Consider the following 23,476-nt stretch of genomic DNA (forward strand, 5'->3'; position numbering starts at 1 on the left):
AAATCATTGTATTCTGTTTTTATTTACGATTACACAACATGCCAACTTCACTGGTTTTGGGTTTTATACTTGGACTGTCAATGACTATTTGACTGGCGTAACTGTTTGTTTCACATGAATAACATTAATGTGAAACACTGTCTGTATGATAACGTTGTCGTGTCAGTCAGGTGCCGCTCCACCCTAAATGAAGAACGGGCACTCTGCATAGGGCTTTGCGATCAGTGGGGGGGGGTCTATTTTGCGTGAAGAAGCACAATTTTTGAATAACAAGGTGCTTCATTTAAAATTTTACCCCAAACATATTCCTGGCCACGCCGTGCTCTGACACTAATCAGAATATGTAGACAAATATTCTGCCTTCATTTCCGTTGGCTGTGTGGAATTTAGTACTTGCTCTGCAAAGCAGAAGGTCTTGGGTTTGAATCCCGGTTGCGGTAGAAATTTTGGTATGGTTTTTAAACTTGTTTTAATTATGTTAAAATTGTTTAATACACTAAACTTCAGCATATTAATTAAAAAAAATACTGTTAAAAAATCATGCTGATTGTCAAAAATGTTAAATAATATAACACGTGATAGTTCTACCTCAATGAAAGCTTTTGTTTTTATATGGTACTGAGATACCCTTGATTTCAGCCTTTTTAAAAGGTTCTCTTGGACAACCAATTCTTGACCTCAGTATTGGTCAAATCCTAGTTACGGCACTGATCATAAAGATTACTATCAAGGCTTAGGTCAGGCCAATTACAAACTTAAATACTAATCAAATATAATGCAAGAGAAGGAACTCAATAGACTGATTAAATACAATTACATTTAATTATGCAGTGCTAAAATAAACACATTCTAACCAAATCAATATTAAATAATAATAATGTGTTTGTGAAATAAACTGTCAATAAAATTAAAGTGCAAATGAAAATACAGCTTCACTGCATTAGTCATAATTTTTGCCCTTAAGAACATTTTCTATGACTTACGCTTTAGACTTCTTCTGTTAATTTGATATTGTCATTACTGCCACAAGTGGTAGAAACGTGTGTTACAACTGAGTTCCGATGAGACCAATACAGATTTTTTGTCAGCCCAACAATAGGCTCTCTTGGCCTAACAATTCAGCCCTAAGGTTCAGAAACACTGTCCTAAAGCATTTCTGATTTTCAGGGTTTTTCACTTTCTGTGAGATTGTCCTAAGCCCCACAAATAGCAACAACGTTGGTATATGACTCATAGTCAGAGCTTTCTAAGAGGCCCTTTGGGTAGTAATAAACAATTAGAGGACTATATTCGTCATGTGCACCACCGACAAAATATGAAATAGTAAGTCGAGCCGCCTTCGGTCACTCGGTCAATTAATATAAGAAAGAAAACATTTATTTCCTAAAAAGTTTATATGTGTGATTTAGGAACATACATTTACATCTTCACTGCCATAGCCTTATGTTTTATGTTGAATGTTTTACGATTACTTTTACGATTTTCTATCTGCTTAAGTGCTTATCGGTAATAGTCTAAATAATATAGCAATCAATGGGTTCAGTTACAGAAATAGCGAGGAGCAATAAATCTTCAGGTATGCCATTCTCAGCTTTTAATGGTAGCCATCCTGCATATTAGTACACAACTCATGGTTTCAATGCTTTGTTTTGCTTTTTTTGTATTTTGGACAAGCATGTGGAGTTTGCATGTTCTCCCCGTGAATGCGTGGGTTCCCTCCGGGTACTCCAGCTTCCTCCCACTTCCAAAGACATGCACCTGGGGATAGGTTGATTGGCAACACTAAATTGGCCCTAGTGTGTGAATGTTGTCTGTCTATCTGTGTTGGCCCTGCGATGAGGTGGCGACTTGTCCAGGGTGTACCCCGCCTTCCGCCCGATTGTAGCTGAGATAGGCGCCAGCGCCCCCCGCAACCCCGAAAGGGAATAAGCGGTAGAAATGGATGGATGGATGAAGCAATCTGCCCAATTCTGGAGTTATGCCTTTTATTATTAATAGTCAGGTCAAGAAATTATGTTTTTGGTTTGTGTATTAAAACAAATGGTCTGTGATTGTGAATGAAGGTGGTATGACACTATGTAGTTTGATCTGCACGAAGCAGCCAACATTGGTACATTACATTACAGTATGTGCATGTTCATTGGTCCATTACACATGAAGTATTGTCACCACATAGAGGAAGTTAAGGATGTGAAAAAACATCACAAAGTCAACATACTGTACCATTTTAAGCTTATATGTTCATGCTTTATCAGTCCCAATCTTAGTTACTTTTATCTTACTTTTTTTTCAATCTTAATATTTCCGTTTGAGGATCCCTCTTACAAATTCCTAAAAAAACAACCATTTTAAGTAAATATAATAGCCCTCATTTCTACTAAAAGCCTCTTGCTTTCTTACCCAAACAAGAAGCAGAACGGAATCCTTCCCTCGTAATCATCCATCCTACAATCCTCCCTCCTCATATTTGTCTTGAGTATTATCACTTCCCAACGTCTTTGTCCCTTGTCAGTCCTATCAGCATTCAGATGCCCTAATGGTGTGCAGGTTTGGCAGAGGCAGCAGTGGGAGGAAAGCAAGGTGAACTGTTTTCAACAGATGTCATTGCTCTACATGGTGATCTAGGCAGAGAACACAGAGAGGCAGAGGACAGCGTGAGAGAGCGTGCAAGAGCAGGAGCGTAGAAGTCGAGCTAGAAGCAAAGAGAGAGAGGGAGAGAAAGCTGTCCGGCGCTCACAGCTCACAGCTCACATCTCTGGCTGGCGAGCTCACTGTTGACGAATGAGCTGTCTACCCACGGGGCTGGGAAACGGCAGCTTGTGACAAGCTGGAGAGAGAGGAACATGAATGTAATGCGTACTTTGCCTCGCTTGCTTACAGATACTGGCCAAAAGAAGACCCCAGAGAAGAAGGATGGGAGGCGCATGTCGTTCCAGAGACCCAAAGGGACCATCGAATACTCTGTGAGTATACCACACAAAGAAAACTCCGTGTAATGCCTCTTTCAAGTGTATTTGACCGTCTTCAGCTTCCTTGCTGCTGCTCTCTGTGTACGTCTGCTGCCGGTGGTTGTGTTGCTCTGACTAGCTACGTAGCGGATGTTTGTGTGTTGCACCGTGTCTAACCATGCTCGCTAGCTCATTAGTGTAGGTGAGAAGCAATTTTAGTCTTTAGCCAGTGCTGCACGTGTACCTGATGCTGAGACTATTTTGGTTGCTGTTTTTTTAAAGCATGAGAAGCAACTGTGTTCATCAGCTCCATGTTGCTCGCTGATATAGAAGGTGATTTTTGATAATTCTGTATGTTTCTCTAGATAATAAAATAGCACACATGTAGGAACAATGATAAGACATTTGTTTTTCCATTCTCTCCATGCCACATATTGGCAGCATTCCACCACACAGTTCGCTCCGCTCATGAATGACCTTCCAACTGCGTTGTCATTTGTATTGATTTAGCTGTTGTTTAGGAGAGGAGTGAAGCGGCGCCGGCCGGGTTGTTGGGCTGGTAGTGGGGTCTCTTGTTCCACAAGTCTGCACTAAAAATGTAGCCTGTCTCTGTTTTGGCTTGTGTTCTTGAAATGACCCTCAAATGCAGCTGCAGTCAGACAGATTTTCCTCACCGCTCTCTGTGGCAACAGTGAGGAGTCGCATGCTGTGGCTCTGCTTGTTTTATATGACAGTCAGCTGAAGAAGGAAGTGAGCTAAAGCATGGTCTACTCCGGTTTATTTCCTCAAACTCTGCTCTTTCTGCTTCTGTTCATTGTTTCTGGGTGTACAGACTACAGGAAATAATGGGCATTTTCTGCCTTCTTCCGTCTCCGACACCTAAGCTACATAAGCACCACGTCCCAAACCTGTCAGTCATTCCAGACCTTCTAAATGACAAGGCCCATGTTTACCTTGCTACGGATTGTACAGCAGATTGTTGCTGCTAAATCAATATGTCATGGCCTCATGAGGGGTGGCACAAAAACATACAGGCTTATTAGTGATAAAACTAAATGTTACATTTGGCGTAAGACAATTATTTATATATCTGAGCTAGGGCTGATCGATATTGCCTTTTTTTAATACTGCGATATTTTAGGCCATATCGCGATATACAATATATTTCTCGGTATTTTGCCTTAGCCTTGAATGAACACTGGATACATATAATCACAGCAGTATGGGGATTTTATGTGTCTACATTAAAACATTCTTGTTCATACTGCACTAATATATGCTACTTTTAAACTGTCATGCAGAGAAGGAAATCACAACTAAGTCAATTTACCAAAACTGTATTTATTAAAGTTATTAGCAAGTGACTTTTCAAATGATGCTACATATTAGCAGTAATGCTACTTTTGGTAGCAACGCTTGTGCCCCACACATGACAAATTAAAGTTGTCTATTCGACATCTTCCCGCTTGTAGCCGAACCACCGCCAGACTATGGACCCCGTACTGTTTTTCTTGGGAATTAATTCTTCCTTCATTTGTTAAGATATTTGCACCTTCTTTCTCTCGCAACAACTCGCGAGCATCACAGCTGACGTTAGCCACGCTGCTACCTCTCTGTTGGGCGAGGGGGTGTAGGTATGTGACGTATGACGTGACATTATGTGACGTATGTAAGAATGTGCGCCTGCTTGTCTGTGAGAAAGAGACACAGGAAAGAGCAAGTAGAGCCTGTAGTGTAATGCCCGCAGCTAAAAACAACTGCGTGAGAACGTCTACTCGAATATTACGATATAGTCATTTTCTTTAGCGCACATAGACAAACCCGCGATTTATATCGTATATCGATATATCGCCCAGCCCTAATCTGAGCATTTTCATGTCAGCCGTCAATGTCACTCTTAATTTTCACGTCCTTCCTTAATACAACCTTACCAGGTTGCTGATAGTGTGATAGATGGATTGAGCACTGCCAATAATTGTCTTGTAGCCTGACATGCAGCAGTAAGACGGAGGCCAGTGTTAGTGTTAAAAGACATAACCGAGGCTCTTTGTCCCTTACCGCCTCGCCGTCATTGTGAGGGACACGTGGTCGGTAGTGACAGTGATTGAGGTACACCTTTATCTTAAACTCATCTCCTGTGCCGAGAGGCTGGACGGCTGCGTTTCCCTATTTTGCTTTCCGGCAGATAACTTTATAATCTATCTCCCAGCGTCTACAAGAAAATGGTGGGTTTCCTCCCATGCCTTCTTATCAATGCCATCTCCCTCCCCTCCCTCAACATCTACCTCACAGATGGGCTTCTTTCTCTCCCCTTTTTCTTTTTCTTATTGAGAAATAACCTGAATAACTGCATCCCATCTGCCCGGACACTGATAACGGCAGTCCATTCAGTCACGTCCACCAATTGGCTGACCTGTATCCAATTGAACAGCGATTGAAGTCTGTGGGAACAACGGAGATAGATGAGGAGACAGAAAGATGCAGATAGAAGAAGGGCAAAGAGCAGCTCGTAGGTGAGCTACCCAAGGGAGGTTCTCACTGTAACCATCGTATGGCAGAGAGGTCGGCCATCCAATTGAACAGCGATTGAAGTCTCTGAGAACAACGGAGATAGATGAGGAGACAGAAAAATGCAGATAGAAGAAGGGCAAAGAGCAGCTCGTAGGTGAGCTACCCAAGGGAGGTTCTCACTGTAGCCATCGTATGGCAGAGAGGTCGGCCTCTCAAAGTCAAACTAAATGCAGCTCTGAAAGGAAGTGTATGTTACATCATTATGGCCCCACTGTAGCTGCTTCAGACTTTGATGTTGGATGTGACTAGAATTGAATGTGCCTTGACTACCCGATAAATGTGGATGAGTTGAAAGAAAAAAGGAATTTGATGCACGATTTTTGCGCCATATAAACGATATACTTAATAAATTATATAGGTGATAAAGATAGGGCTTTTAATACTATCGTTACATCGTGGTATTGTGATAATGCAAGTTGATGACATTTTAGCTGTGCCCAGCAAAATTGACAGCGACAATAGAATGACCCTTTCTTTAATGTAATGTAGTGTCAACGCTAGCGGCTAGATTCCCTCCACAGTGCAAAGCCACTTCTAAGTCCGCAATCCCTGTCTCCATGGTGGCAAATGAACTTTGTGTCTTAGAGTATGGTTTATGGTTTGAGTTTATTTTGAACGTTCATACAGTTACTATATGATACATATTTTCAGTTTCTCATAACCTGTCCAAATTGGAGATTAAATAAGATTAGATCAAATTAGTATAAATTCACAAATTGTGAAGTTTTCAATAAATAATTAAAAAGGTTGTAATTAATGATGAATAAGATGATCTAATTTTCCAATAAAAAAAAAAAAAACGTTTCAAGATTTTTATTCCTTGTACTTTGTAAACACTTTGAGTTTGAAGTGAACAGATTTGTAAACTGGATCATATTAGTACTTTGACTTAATCCATTCCATATTTCAATTCCATTTACTGTCATACTAAAGGTGTTATGTGTTGTACGTGCATACAAATGTTTTAAATTATATTTTTCTCAAAGGTCATATTTTTCCTCTTTCGTTGAGAATAATGGTTGTACATTTTGGGTAGCTGGGTATTGTTTGCTTTGTGCATAATTGTAGCTGTTTGCAAATGCACCAAATCATTGAATTTCAAGATTTCCATCCATATTTTTAATTCAATAAATATAGGGTTTACACATTTTGTGTAGTGATGCTGGATGACTATTTTGTGTAAAAAAAACAAGTTCATATATGAATGAGTTATTAAACGATATGAACATTTTATATAGTGAGTAAAAATTGCTTTGGCCTAAATGTTGTTTTTCAATTTTATTTGCCCATATCTCTTCAGCAAGGTAATGATGGAGGTTGACCATTTTTTCCCCATTTTAGGACCTCTCAGGAGTGTTTTTCTGCTAATTTGCTATGATAGGGCTTGGGAAACAACAGTTATCAACAAGTATGCACCAATCAGTATATTGTCATTTTATTTTGTTATTACTCAATCAATCAATCAATGTTTACTTATATAGCCCTAAATCACTAGTGTCTCAAAGGGCTGCACAAACCACCACGACATCCTCGGTAGGCCCACATAAGGGCAAGGAAAACTCACACCCAGTGGGACATTGGTGACAATAATGACCCAGTGGGACGTCAGGGACAATGATGACTATGAGAACCTAAGAGAGGAGGAAAGCAATGGATGTCGAGCGGATCTAACATGATACTGTGAAAGTTCAATCCACAATGGATACAACACAGTCGCGAGAGTCCAGTCCCAAGAGGATCCAAGACACAGCAGCGAGATTCCCGTTCACAGCAGAGCCAGCAGGAAACCATCCCAAGCGTAGGCGGACCAGCAGCGCAGAGATGTCCCCAGCCGATACACAGGCGAGCAGTACATGGCCACCGGATCGGACCGGACCCCCTCCACACGGGAGAGTGGGACATAGAAGAAAAAGAAAAGAAACGGCAGATCAACTGGTCTAAAAAGGGAGTCTTATTTATTTAAAATTTTACTCAATAAAAAATAATATATTTAGCTGATGTACCGTTTTTTTTTAGCTTTCCTTTGATATAGCGCCTATCCCTTACGATGTTATTACACTTCCTGCTTTCAATCAACCAATCAATCAATGTTTACTTTTATAGCCCTAAATCACGAGTGTCTCAAAGGGCTGCACAAGCCACAACAGATCCAACATCAGGTCAAGAAAAAACTCAACCCAATTGGATAACAATGAGAACCCACCTGGGCGACCGGTGCAATGGACGTCGAGTGGATCTAGCATTATATTGTGAGAGTCCAGTCCATAGTGGATCTAATATAATAGTGAGAGTCCTGTCCATTTGAGCAATGTATGTCGCTTAAAGTATCATTGTGTCATGTAGCTCTTAAGAAAACACAAGTTGGACCAGATTTGACCTGATGTGCCTGGATGCTGCAATCACAGCCTGGCTGCTTCTGAAATTAATGACTTGATTGCAGATAGGAAGAATTGAGTGTAGTTTTAAAAACAAACACGTTTGCGTTTCAAAGGAAATCGTCTCTTTGCTGTCATTTGATTGCTTTTTCTTTTTGTGTGCCTACATTTGTGCTGGTAATTCAGTTAGAGGACTATCAAAGCTCAGACAGGCCTTTTAATCTGACACAAGGAGAAATCCATGAAGGAATCCCCTTGAAAAGAAAATGACACAATGTTGTGACTTATAGAGGCTCTAAAAGTAGACCTGCGTGTAAACTGCAAGGGTGTAGTTGCACCATTCAGGCAGTAAAGACAAAGTCACCATGGCAACTGTCACACCAATCTTGGGATTCATCCATCATGAAATTAAGAGCAATAGCTCGCTGCTTAGATATAGCATTATGGGTGATTAAACTTTATATTTAGTTTTATTTCAAGCTTGATTCACTGATTGTTGATTATGGTTTTACCCTTGCTCTCCTTGCTCTGATATTCCAACTTAATGTTTCTACTCAGATGCCAACAGTCTTAAATTGAGCCATTAGTCTTTGACATAGTAGCCAACTGCCCTTTTTGAATCCATCTCCTTAACCTTCAAGTAACGTGACCATTCGCTAAGTGTCAGTCATTCTTAAGATGGCTTCCACAACCTTTCTCTACCCTTCTTTCTGAGGAATAGATGGCACCATGCAGTAAGTTTAATTATCCATTACCGGTTTTAGATTAACAATAGCTATTATCGATCCAGAGTATATAAAAAAATGCAGTATGATCCTGCTGACATTGAATGCTATGATCATGAATGTGTTATTGCCTGCTTTTGCCCCCGTCCTAGTCTCTTCTGTTATTATGTCAGTAACAGATCTGTGTCAATGTTTATCACCCTTCCCTCTTAATAAGCGAGTTAGCATAGCTAAAGTGCAATCAGGGGCTCAATCTTTAAGTTTTGTTGCGATACCATCCATGTATGTAGGGCTGGGTGATATGGCCTTTTATTAATATCTCGATATTTTCATCCCATGTCACGATACATATCTCGATATTTTGCCTTAGCCCTGAATGAACACTTGATGCATATAATCACAGCAATATGATGATTCTATGTGTCTACATTAAAACATTCTTGTTCATACTGCATTAATAGATGCTCATTTTAAACGTTCATGCAGAGAGGGAAATCACAACTATGTCAATTGACCAAAACTGTATTTATTTAACAGTTATTAAGCAGTGACACAAACATTCATGTCATTTCCAAAACAGAAAGTGCAAGCTTGTCAGACATTTTAAAACAAGTGCACTTTTGTGAATGGTGTCACCAAGATGACATATCAAAACAACACTAAATTAAAGTGCACTTTTTGTACAGAACGCCACTACAATAGTTTAAAACAAATAAAGTGCACTTTTGTGGATCATGTCACACAAGATATTTCAATAACTGTCACATAAAAATGAGCTGCATAATAGGTTCCTGTGGACGTTCTCTCATGTTGTTGCCTTTTTTTTTTTTCATACGGTGTTGATCTAGTAATATTTGCTTCGGCTTTTTGTTGGTGTGGCACCGGCCGCAGATGTTGACATGCAGAATTTCAAGCACTCTTCATTCCCTAGCGGGTGACTTTTCAAATGATGCTACATTAGCAGTGCTGCTACTTTTTGTAGCAACGCTTTTGCCGCATAAATATCGAACATATTCCCGCTTGAAGCTAAACCACCGCTGGACGATGGATCCTGTGCTATTTTTCTCGGTAATTAATTCTTCCTCCATTTGTTACCAGATTCGCAGCTTCTCTCTCTCGTATTACCACCCGCACCTCACCGTGCATGTTAACATGTTGCTACCTCTCTGCTCCGCAAGAGTATGTGTCATTGCACACGTGACCTGTGTAAGAAGGTGCGCTTGTTTAAGTCTCTGTGAGAAGGAGAGACAAGAAAGAGTGGGAAACGAATGCAGTGTAATGCCCGCAGCTACAAGCAACTGTGTGAGAACGTATACTCTAATATCATGATATAGTAATTTTCTGTATCACACAGAGACAAACCCGCGATATATCGAGTATATCCATATATTGCCCAGCCCTACATCCATGTCACATTTGCTATCATATAAGCTATGCAGCCAGTTTGGTTGTGAATATGTCAAGCCTTTGCTTCTAAAGCCAAAGGAAAATGGAAATACTAATTGCCCCAACTATTGATTTTTTACCTCCCCATTATGACTTGACCGGACACCAGAGAATTGTTTGAAACAATATACTGGTAAACCAATTTTAAATGTCCTTTAAGGGTTAACTTAGGTTTGCATTAGTCTTGTGCTGTGCACAAAGAAGCAGTAAAGCTAAAAATAAACAGTTCATGGATGAGCCGGAAGCAAATAGTGCCGAGGGAGGATGGAATCGATGCTGTGTTGAAGCTGCCTCGATGAAACAATTGGACACTGTAGGCACCCTGCTGATCGTGAGCCCTTTATTAACCTCACTAAAAGACACGTTCGTCCTTTAAAAGAAAACCCCAAATTTTTAGTTTTTTTTCCAAGTGCACAGATGTGATCTTTATTTGCTGTTTGTGTCACTATTTCATAGACATGTTCTATTACTACATATTCCAAAATCCACAAAAAGTTCTATTTCCTTTTGATAATTTTTAAGTATGTAATTTGGTGGATGTGGGTGTAGATAAATGTCAATGTTTATTTTACTTAGCTTCATGTTATTTGTCTTATTTGACATAATATAATTACATGGTTGCGCCATGGCAATTTCTCACTGCACCCTTTCCTTCAAATTCATTTATTTCCATCCATTCATTTTCTACTGCTTATTCCCTATGAGGTCGCGGAGGGCCCTGGTGCCTATCTCAGCTACAATCGGGCGGAAGGCGGGGTGCACCCTGGACAAGTGGCCACCTCATCGCAGGGCCAACACAGATAGACAGACAACATTCACACTCACATTCACACACAAATATTGTTGCCAATCAATATTTAAATTGATTTAATATATAGGGGGAATACACATTTTTGATTGCAAGATGCTGCATTGAGCAGTTAAATAAAAAGTCTATTCATGCAACTCAAAGCGGAATTATTATTATTTTAATCTACATGTAAAACACTTCCTTGTGGTCTTAATAATAGGTAAAGGATATGCTTTTATGTACATTTTGTGTACATTTTGCTCCACAGTCACTTTTAAAACTCGTTTTCGAGTCTGTCTGCAAGATGTTTGATTTTGGAGGCCTTCCGAGGTTGAAAATTGAACCACGTCCCACCATCTCCAAAAGTATTTTCAGTTATCTTTTTAAAATGTACATTCTTTAAATGTATGTCTTAAAGTCGTCTGCGCATTTTTTTCCCCACACACTGTCGAAAATAAACTTCGTAAACATTATATAGATTTACCTGTACAATCGCCGATCGATTTAGATTCTGCATAAAAAAGCTGCTTTTATCAAACATGTCTGTGTTATGTGCATGCAAGATTAGATTAAAATAATACTTTATTCTACCTTTTTTGTGTTTTTTCTCATAGCCTGAGGCAAAAGGGGAGGAGCTCCTCCACCTCTGGCTGAGAGCTTTACTTTAAAAGGGTCATATTGTATATATATTTTTTTCTACATTTAAAACACTTTCTTGTGATCTAAAAACCATCTAATGGTGATGCTTTTGTCAAAAATGTTCATCGATGTTGTTTTACGGACTATTTTCGAACCGCTTTCTGACTGTCTCTTCGAAATACGCCACTTTGTCAACGGTCTTAAATTAGTTGTTGAAACTAGGGCTGGGCGGTATTGCCTTTTTTTAATATTGCAATATTTTTAGGCCATATCGCGATATACGATATATATTACGATATTTTGCCTTGGCCTTGAATGAACACTTGATGCATATAATCACAGCAGTATGAGGATTCTATGTGTATACATTAAAACATTCTTCTTCATACTGCATTAATATCAATCAATCAATCTATGATTATTTATATAGCCCTAAATCACTAGTGTCTCAAAGGGCCGCACAAACCACAACAACATCCGCGGTAGAGCCCACATAAGGGCAAGGAAAATTCACACCCACTGGGACGTCGGTGACAATGATGACTATGAGAAACCTTGGAGAGGACCGCATATGTGGGCACCTTAAAGTCACATCTTAAGTGCACAGGAAGCCCATGCAGGCGAGCCAGTATAGGCGTAATGTATGCTACTTTTAAACTTTAATGCAGAGAGGGAAATCACAACTACAGTATTTATCAAAGTTATTAAGCAATGGCACAAACATTCAAGTCATTTCCGAAACATAAATTGCAAGATTGTCAGAGACATTTTAAGTGTCAATTAAAAATGAGCTCCATAATAGGAAATCAAATAGTATTCGTCCTTCACTATGTGGTATGTTAGTAAGGTTATGAAATTCTCTTCATACTCTAGCGAGTGACTTTACAAATGATGCTACATATTAGCAGTAATGCTACTTTTTATAGCAACGCTTTTTCCCCCCACACTTGACAAATTACGGTTGTCTGTTCGACATTCCTTCATTTGTTACCAGATCCGCACCATCTTTCTCTCGTACGGCTTCGTTAGCAGCTATCATTAGCCACGCCACTATCCGCTCTGCTCTGCGAGGGCGTGTATGTGACGTGTGACGTGACAGTTTGTGACGTTTGTAAGAATGTGCGCCTGTTTGTCTGCGAGAAGGAGACACAGGAAAGAGTGAGGAGAGCCTGAAGTGTATGCCTGCCTGCGTGAGAACGTATACTCGAATATTACGATAGTCATTTTCTATATCGCACAGAGACAAACCCGCGATATATCCTATATATCAATATATCGCCCAGGCCTAGTTGAAACCCACCTCCAATCCAAGCCCTTGTCGGACTGTCTTCTTGTCGTCAGCCATGTTGTTGTTTTAAGTGCTTCCATTTGGAGTCTACTGACAGATACAAGTTAGAACTATACGCTACAGTGAAGGATGCATGTGAATGTACGAGCCAGTCTGTCCCACAACAAGAGGATATAGAGAAATAAGAAACCTTTGGACTGAAATGGATAAAAAATTACAGACTCACAAAAATCTCATCTGGTACACCACTACTATATATAGAGGTATCCACTGATGTAACCAAGGCAAAATATGTCACTGAAGTCTCCAATTTGTTTTATAAATATCTCGGCCATGCCTATGTGGTTTCAATTGAAATTGTTGGGATCACAAATACAGAAAGACAGGTACCAACAGGTAAGAAAAGTTGGTTTTGCCTAATTGTACCCCTTCATTGTCTACTGACGTGTTGACGTAGCCAGACTACAAAACGCCCGCAAACAGAGTCATCCAAAACCATGTGCAAGCAATGCAAGAACATTATTATTTTAAGCTTGGGCATCTTTCAACACTCATATTCAACAACATAACAACAACGAAAAGATTAAATTTGTCATAGGTTCCTTATAATTATTCTATTTGGCTCAATCTATGGAAAAATACATTGTTTTTCTACTAAACTTATCTTATATGTTTTTTCTCATATCATGCTTCTTGATATGATTGGAACCATTTTTAGTTTATTTAACCCCACTCATAAGTTATCGTCTCCCAAATCCTCATATAAAATGTGTACTGTAGACAAGAAAAGTGTTCCGTCTGCAAAGACCCAGTATCGAGTACTTCAATATATGAAACCAAATTGGAACCAAAAGAGCTCCTGACCTCTGACTGGGATGTGTGCTCCTCTCCACCGTGTCAATATTGAATTTAATGTGTCTCTTAGGACGGCCGTAGACATGATCCCCAACCACTTCATGTGTGACCGTCCAATGAATCTGCGTCACTAATGTTCCAGCTTGTCTCTCGTGGTTCCCCTCTGGTTAGCCATCGTCCTGTGACCGACTATACAGTGTATGTTTGTGTGTTTGTCCAAGAATAAATGTCTGGCAACAATCAGTCATGACAATTATGTTGAAGTTCCCATGCACCATGCACGTACTCAATCACTTAACGTACATGACTGTTACAAACAAATTGCCAGTAACCTGCTCTGATTATGCGTTGCTCTGCCTATCTGCTTCTGATGGTTTCTTTCCCTTGAGATTTTTTTTTTAATTCATACAATATTTCTCACACGGACATGGTTTTGATCCTCATTTGGAGAGTAGAACCTCCCACTGTGCATGTTAGAAGCTTCACTGGTTCAGGCAAGCACCTCTCTGCTATCTGCCTGTTAACTGGTGGGGACATGTAAATGCACCTGGGTCACTCTGCAGGGTGAAACAGCTGATCTCTCTGATTAATAACTAAATTGAGATAAATTACAGTGATACTATACTCGCTATAAACACAACTAACCTACCGTGTCCAAATCACTGATACCAAAAAGGGAGATGCTGCTTCTCCAAAGGCAACCTATCCTGTAACTTTTTTTTCAAGCCTTGACTTATTATATGCATTTTGTATGTATTTTCATAGATTTTTGTTTTTACAGTATTTGGTTTTATTAGGGCATATCATAAATGGCTGCACCATGTATTTGAAGGCTGATAAATCTATTGTGTTGCTGGGATTGACACACACACTACTAATACATGTTTTTGAATTGTGTGAGGAAGCTGTACCTATAGAGTCCATGTAAGCACAGAAAGACACACATAAATCCAGCACATAAAACACACAATACACATTATTTTAAGTAAATGCTTTTGGATGTATACTTCTGTAACCCTAATGTTTTGTTGTTTTTTTTTTAATATCACTGACGATGCCTTATGGTTGAAAACATAACACAAGATTGCTGCTGACATTTATGTCGCTTCATATTTTTGCCAGTAGCTGTGCATCCCATGAGAACCTTTTTCCCGGTCAACAATCTCAATTTGCATAACTTTGCAAACACAAGCATGAAAATAGAACAAGCCTTTGTCAAAGTAATAATTGTCTTTTATTTTGCTTTCCAATCTCAGATCTTTATGGAAATGCCCTAAAAAAAAAAGTTGTGATGTGATTTTTTTGTCCTTTCTCTTGGTCCAGGTGGAATTACGGGACACATTGAACAGCATTGCTCTGAAGTTTGACACCACACCCAACGAGCTGGTTCAGCTGAACAAGCTGTTCTCCAGGGCAGTTGTGCCTGGCCAGGTGTGAACACGCCGTGCACGCCTTCACAAATATAACGTGAACCATCTCTTCATCACTGTCTCGCATCAGAATCGCGATCGCGGCCATTCACTCACTGCCCGATTTCATAATTTTCTTACTAGGGCTGGGCGATATGGCCTTTTATTAACATCTTGATATGTTTACGCCATGTCACGATACACAATATATATCTCGATATTTTGCCTTAGCTTTGAATTAACACTTGATGCATATAATCACACCAGTATAACGATTCTATGTGTCTACATTAAAACTTTATTGTTCATACTGCATTAATATATATGCTCATTTTAAACTTTCATGCAGAGAGGGAAATCACAACTAAGTCAACATACCAAAACTGTATTTTCAAACAGTTATTAAACAGTGGCACAAACATTGATGTCATTTCAAAACAGAAAGTGCAAGATAGTCAGAAAAACAAGCTATTAGTGCACTTTCGTGCATGATGTCCCTTAAATGACATATCAAAACAACTCTAAATTAAAGTGTACTTTTTGTACAGAACACCACTACAATAGTTAGAAACAAATAAAGTGCACTTTTGTGCATGACGTCACACAAGATATTTCAATAACTGTCAATTAAAAATAATAGGAAATCAAATAGTGTATGTCCTTCTCTATTTGGTAGGTTACTTCGGACGTTATCTCCTGTTTTTGACTATGATTTTCATATGGTGTTATGCAAAAATGGTTGCTTGGGCATTTTGTGGGTGTGGCACCGAACGGAGATGTTGACATGCAGAGTTTCAAGCACCCCCTATTCTCTAGCGGGTGACTTTTCAAATGATGCTACACATTAGCAGTGGTGCTAACGCTTTTGCCGCATACTTGTTCAATATCTTGCCGCTTGAAGCCAAACCACCACCAGACGATGGACCCCGTGCGTTTTTTCTCGGGAATTAATTATTCCTTAATTTGTTACCAGATTTGCACCTTCTTTCTCTCGTATTACCACTCGCACCGCTCCGCTAGCATCACAGCTAACGTTACCCAAGCTGCCACCTCTCTGCGTATGACATTGCACGTGCGACAGTATGTGACGTATGTAAGAAGGTGCACTTTTTTACGTTTCTGTGAGGAGAAACCAGAAAGATCTGTGAGAAGGAGAGACAAGAAAGAGTGAGAAGAGCCTGTAGTGTAATGCCCGCAGGCAAAGCAACTGTGTGAGAACATATACTCGAATATCACGATATAGTCATTTTCTATACTGCAAACCTGCGATATATCGAGTATATTCAATATATTGCCCAGCCCTAATTCCTACTCAATTCACACTTTTCACTCACCTTTAGCCCATCATTTTTTTGTGACTAGTAAAGTAGTCCGGGTGCACGCTACATATTGAAGCTATTCACAATATAACATGCCTTATTTTGTGCATCTTTGCCTATTCATAGTATACAACTAGTAAATGACAATATAAAAAAGAAGGAAGCCAGATTAGCAGAACTTTCCCTGTGTTAGCCAATAGTATATAGTTCCCTTTCTCATACCCAAACAGTACAATGAGGAATGTTTTCATGCAATTAAAGAGAAAAAATAATCCATCAGATAAAAAAAAGTGGCATGCATGATCACCACACAATACACTCATACACATAATAAAGGACAAGTCAAAAGAAAAGTCAATTGATTTATCATAAGCTTGCGTGATATAGAGCAGTGGTTCTCAAATGGGGGTACTTGAAGGTATGTCAAGGGGTACGTGAGATTTGTTTTAAATATTCTAAAAATAGCAACAATTTAAAAATCCTTTATGAATATATTTATTGAAAAATACTTCAACAAAATATGAAAGTAAATTCATAAACTGTGAAAAGAAATGCAACAATGCAATATTCAGTGTTGACAGCTAGATTTTTTTGTGGACATGTTCCATAAATATTGGTGTTAAACATTTATTTTTTTGTAAAGAAATGTTTGGAATTAAGTTCATGAATCCAGATGGATCTCTATTACAATCTCCAAAGAAGGCACTTTAAGTTGATGATTACTTCTATGTGTAGAAATCTTTATTTATAATTGAATAACTGGTTTATTTTTCAACAAGTTTTTAGTTATTTTATATCTTTTTTTCCAAATAGTTCAAGAAAAAAACACTACAAATGAGCAATATTTTGCACTGTTATACAATTTAATAAATCAGAAACTGATGACATAGGGCTGTATTTTACTTCATCTCTTTTTTTCAACCAAAAATGCTTTGCTCTGATTAGGGGGTACTTGAATTAAAAATTGTTCACAGCGGGTACATCCCTGAAAAAGGTTGCGAACCACCGATATAGAGGATATACAAACATCCAGGAAGTATACACAGCGCTTCACCTTTTCCACATTTTTTTGTTACAGTCTTATTCCAAAATGGAATATATAAAATTTTGTTCTCAAAATTCTACAAATATTACCTCATAATGACAATAAGAAAAGTTTTTTGTTTCTAAATTGACAAATTTATTAAAAATTAAAAATCTCAGGAACATAAGTGATCACATAATTTGCTCAGTGCTTTGTTTATGCGTCTTTGGCAGCAATTATAGCTTTAAGTCTTTTTGAATACGATGCCACAAGCATGGCAAACCTATCTTTGGGCATTCCTCATTGCCCATTCCTCTTTGCAACACCTGTCAAGCTCCATCAGGTTGGATGGGAAGCATTGCTTTTCATCCAGAATTTCTCCGTACATTGCTGCATTCATTTTCGTCTAGTCAAGGAGGTGACCAAAAATGTGATGGGTCGCTCTGTCATAGCTACAGCTTTCCTCCGTGGAGAGAGGAGAACCTTCCAGAAGGAAAACCATCTCTGCAGCAAACCAACAATCAGGCCTATATGGTATAGTGGCCAGGCGGAATCAATTTCTTAGTAAAAAGTTTGCCCAAATGCACCTAAAAGACTCTCAGAACACGAGAAACTAAATTCTCTGGTCTGATGAGACAAATATTGTACTCTTAAGCGTGCATGCCAGGCGTCATGTTTGGAGGAAACCAGGCACCCTTCATCACCAGGCCAATACCATCCCTACAGTAAAACATGGTGGTGGAAGCATCATGCTGTGGGGATGGTTTTCAGCAGCAGGAACTAGGAGACTAGTCAGAGTAGATGGAAATATGAATGCAGCAATGTAAAGAGACCACCTGGATGAAAACCAACGCTTCCCATCCAACTCAATGGAGCTTGAGATGTGCTAAGAAGAGGAATAGGCAAAACTGCCCAAAGATAGGTGTACCAAACTTGTGGCATCATATTCAAAATGACTTGAGGCTGTAATTGCTGCCAAAGGTGCATCAATAAAGTATTGGGGAAAGGCTGTGAATACTTATGTACATGTTTTTTTTTTATTTATTTCTAATACGTTTGCAAACATAAAAAAAAAACATTTTCATATTGTCATTATGGGATATTGTCTGTATAATTTTGAGAGCAAAAATGATTTTACTCCATTTTAGAATAAGGCTGTAACTTAACAAAATGTATAAAAAGTGAAGTGCTGTTAATACTTTCCGGATGCACTGCAAATTATATACATATGGCCAATGATAGAGCATTTAACACTATTGTTTAATTGGGATAATGCATGCTTACAGATTACACAGTATAAACATTCTTTATCACGGTTATTGTGACCAAAATTATCATGGTTATCATTATTAACGAGGAATTTTTAAATGTGCAAAACAATTTTAAAAAGTACTTATACCAAGTTTTTTTTGTTTTGTTTTTTTTAAACCTCACACATTCAAAATTATTTCCTTTGTGGAATAAACATTGTTGTTGATAAAAACACCGTTTCATATACCTCAAGTAGAAATTGAAAGTGCATATGAAAGCAACTAAAGCAATATAAACAAAGAAATATGGCAAAAACAAAATAATAAAAAATAAATAATGCATGTGAAAATTGTGCAAATCTTATGGACATAAAATATGATCAAATGTAAGAATTTTGCAAAATGGCACCTGATGGCCATGAGACATAACTGTACTTTTTGTCCATATAGATAAAAATAGTGTTCATGAATGAGATCTAGTCATAACACAGAGCTGCAGGATTTGGGCAAAATAAAAATCAACCTTTTTTTAATCAATATTGAAATCACGATTATTCATTATGTTAGGTCAAACAGTGTTGGGGTGTGAATGCGACGCCTTCATGTAATTTGTAATGTCTAATAAATAGGCTTTAGATAAACGTTATCCATATAGTTGAAGACAAATGTTTTTTTTTTTGTTCATCGAAAGTATCAACTTGTCAGCTTTTTCTCATTACATGATGCTTTTATATTTATTTGTACATTTTGATAGAGATAGGCATTTTTTTCATTTAGGTGCATTTACATGTATCGGGACATTTCCATTAAGAGTTGAAGCAGAAATATGGCGTATAGGAATTGACTTTACATCATAAAACATTAACAAAATGCTATGTCACATGAGTAGTTTTTAAAGTATTAACATTGTGAAATGGAAAAAACCCACAATTAATGTAAAAAAACATGTTTACTTTTTGATATCAATATGAAACACAAAGCAGTTCGGCCAATAAAGGTAAAGTCAAATTAACAAGCTTAGTTCTTCAACAACACCATGTGGTTGAGTGCAACAGTTGGGCCAACAAAAAAAAAACAGTGTGATACCTCACAAATCTAATACACTGTCAGGCTTGGACTTCGATTGTGTGTGCTCCTTCGACGCAGAGGGATTACAGGACGAGCCAGGCGTGAATTAAGGTACATGATGTTTTATTAGGGATTCTAAATACAAAAATAAACAAACTAAGGGCGCTCATAAGGAGGTATAAAACTTGGCTACAAAATATAAACAGGAAACAAAAACACTTGCTCGATTGGCATGAATGAACTAAGAACAGAAACAGCACGATGGCATGACTATAAACAACTAAAACAAAACACTTACTGTGACAACAAAACCAGGAGGCAAAAATAGCAAGGTGCGTGGCAGGTGATCATGGGCATGGAGAATGAAAGTTGGTGTGAAGATCCCAGGACGAAGACAAGAAAAAGAGTGACTTAAATAGCTGTGATGATTAGTGAAAACAGGTGAAGCTGAGAACAGGGACGTGACAGGTGAAAACTAATGAGGTTGGCATGGAAACAAACAAAACCAGGAAGTGCAAAACGTGACTGATTGTCCAAAATCAAAAACATAACATGACAATGCAAAACATGATCCATAGGTGTGACATACACACTCTTGGTGCCTTACTGACAACTCAGCCCATTTGATGAGATGGCAAAACATTTTAGTGGGTATTGATGTTATTGGAACGCCAACAAAGTTAGCAGTTAAACAAATAATAAGTAACCATCCCTGTGAAAAAATGGAAAGACTTTATAAAGAAGTTGTGGCAACTTTCCTACATATCGCCTGCTGCATGGTTGCTCTCAGTCACAGCAACTGAGTGAAGGATGTTATGTTGCACTTTTAAAATGAAACTGCAACGTCAAATATGTTTCTTCCCCGATGTACATTTTTGTGTGGCTGTGTTGCACTTTCAAAATGAAACTGCAACATCAAATATTTGTCTTCCCCGATGTACATTTTAGTGTGGTGCACATGTGTCTGTCTTCAATATTGTCCACACGCCAAGACTCCACAGAAGTGGAAGCGAGTGAAATTAATTGAAACAAAGCGATCAATTTAGTTTACGAGGGAAAATTTCCAAAGCAAGGTCGTGTAGTTGCCGCAATGTTTTTTAAAGCCAAACAGCACGAGTGTGCAGGCGGTACTGCGACTCTGTTTCCAGAAAGTTCCGAAAATGCATTATTAAAAGACAGTTTTTTGGGCATTAAAAATGTAAACAGTATTATTAACCGGGATTTTACCACGGTTTTGCAATATACCGTTCTCCGTTACACCATGCTGATTAAAATTTTAGCTGTGTCTTCCGCAAACGAATGCTTCCTCAGGGCACCTCGCTAGCAGCTAGTGTCCCTCCACAGTGCAAAGCCACTTTCAAGTTAGTAATTATCTCCATCATGGTGCCAAAAAACTGTTGTTTTTTTTTACAAATATCAATTATCCCTTGAGTACGAGAAATAGCTAAACATGCTATACAACACACCTAAAGAAGATATGCTAACCGCAAGCTAGAGCTCTTGTATGTAAACAAAGGCCGACAGATTGATACAAATATCAACAGTAACGATAGCAAGTATAGTATCAGTATATTGGCGATGCTACTACAGTAGTTGCATTGTGCATCGATATTTTTTATTATCAAAAAAATATTTTGAGAGGTTTGTCATTGTTTACCAACTTAGAAAATAAGTCGCTGGACAAGGTAGGGCTTAAGGGCGAAATCCAAAGGATTTAAATCAGAGCCAATAGTAAAACATAATTCAAATATTTAAATGATGTTGTTACATTGTTATCTTGTGTTTTTGTCTGATTGTAATTGTAATCAAAACTTCAATCATTCAATGACTTTAAAAATGATATCAGTAACTGTATTGATATGGCCGATACTGTCCTGTAACTACTTGGAATTGGGTTAATACCCACATTTGTAGTATCGCCCAAAATAATAATAATAATAAGTGCTTAAAACATTTTAACAGAAGTGTAGCTAGAACCTTGTTTCAACAGAAAGTATGCATATATTAATAATGAATTAGCTAGTAGATTAATATTAGTTTTTAGAAAATAATACAACTATAAATTACGCAATATGTTACCGTGTACATCAGCAGCCAAATGAGGAGTCTTTTGTGGCTTGTTTTTATCATTTACATCATATCATGATGGATATATAGTTGTCTCAGAAGGCTGCAATATATATCGTGGTATAGATTGTAGGCCATATTGCCCATCCCTAATATCAAATATGCCATGGCAAGGTAATACTGCTGCCCTGGCCGGCGAAGCTCGCTGAGCGATGGAGAAAGTCGGCTGTCAAATCTGAGTCTGAGCCTGAGTTCTTTTGTAAATTGGCAGCGTTAGTTTTAGATGCAGCTGTCTTTTTTTCTTCTCTATTTAGCCCTGAAATCGGATGTTAGTGTCAATTGGGAGGCACATTTTGTGTGCACTTTTATTAGTATGCCATGTACAGTATATTAAATCCTATACACACTTTTTCGTTTTGCTTGGTTTCTCGTTATTTGTTGAATCTTTTTTTTTATATTTACACTTCCCTTTTCAACTAATATTAATCGCACATTTAGAAGTGTACGAGCTGTGTTGACACATTCCAGTTTATCTATTTAACTTCAGATTTGTTCGTACTGATTACTAACTTGTAATACATATACAGTAGTCAGGCACTGTTTATAGATGCACATGTCCTCCCCAATCTTCCCTTGTGCATGCATGCACATGAGGTGCACATGCGTGTTTGCGCAAAGGCAACGTCTGTGTAAACACAGGCATGTGTTGTTTGCAGGTTTTGTATGTTCCTGATCCTGAGTACGTCTCCAGTGTTGGAAGCTCTCCTTCCCTCAGTCCCATCAGCCCTCTCTCTCCCACCTCTTCAGAAGCTGATTTAGAGAAAGTGACGGTATGTTGACCACAACGCTGATGCATAATCCCATACACTAGTAAAGTATTGATAACCTTGAGCTTCATGTCAGTAAAATTAAAATGCTGCCTTTATACAGTATTTGTAAATGTGTTCCCATATAACTCTTGTCTGCAGGCAGCTGACTTGTTAATCTATCCTTTAAAGTCAAACTCAAATAAAGTGAGTCTACACCCTACATACAGACTTGACAATGTACACGAAATAGTGTTGACCCAAAGGCGTGTGGTTCTACACCTGTTGAACACACACATTTGCACATAGACATGGTACATAGTCTGGGTGTTTAACAGCACAGTGATAAGAATGGTTAACGTTCAGAATGACGCCACGTTGTCAAGGACAGAAAAAAAGGTCGAGAAGCAATGAAATACCTTGGCCTGTTAAAGTTAATGCGATAATGACTTAACGAAAAATTTCTTTGACACTATTTTTTTCAATCACAGATTAATTGCATGACCAAACATCTTTGATAATTTAAGCATGATTGTAACAAATCCCATTTTCAGTTATTAATTTGCCGAGTTGGTCATGCAGCTCTACTCGTCTGAATGCAAGTGTTTTAGTAACAGGGGATGCAAATACTGTCGCTGATACAAAATCTGGCATGACACCAGCATACACAGGTCTTTTTTTTTACTGACAGTAAAAGAGTGTTTATGTCCATTTTTTTAAAGCAAAATGTTTAACACTAAAACATTTGCATAAATTAAACAAATTGCCAGTCAAACATTGATAGTAATAAAAAAGTAAAAAAGAGCACTTATTGAAGATAAAAACATATATCTTTTTGCGATTATCGCAACTAATTACAAAGTAACTATGGACAAAATGCAATCAATTGCGATTAA

At 38.3% G+C, this 23,476-nt stretch overlaps 1 protein-coding gene across 6 annotated transcripts in view; it reads left to right on the forward strand.

Moving 5' to 3' along the window:
- Nucleotides 1–23,476, forward strand: part of oxr1a (oxidation resistance 1a) — a 427,940-nt gene that overhangs the window by 338,667 nt on the left and 65,797 nt on the right. For 5 of the 6 annotated variants that reach the window (XM_061916496.1, XM_061916499.1, XM_061916497.1 and 2 more), the window contains 3 exons: nt 2,881–2,963; nt 14,961–15,068; nt 22,491–22,604. In XM_061916496.1, coding sequence (XP_061772480.1) covers nt 2,881–2,963; nt 14,961–15,068; nt 22,491–22,604 — 305 coding nt within the window. The remainder of the gene's footprint in view (nt 1–2,880; nt 2,964–14,960; nt 15,069–22,490; nt 22,605–23,476) is intronic. The other variant, XM_061916500.1, reaches the window with a different exon arrangement.

Source organism: Nerophis ophidion, linkage group LG11, assembly GCF_033978795.1.
Source record: "Nerophis ophidion isolate RoL-2023_Sa linkage group LG11, RoL_Noph_v1.0, whole genome shotgun sequence".
NCBI lineage: Eukaryota > Metazoa > Chordata > Actinopteri > Syngnathiformes > Syngnathidae > Nerophis > Nerophis ophidion.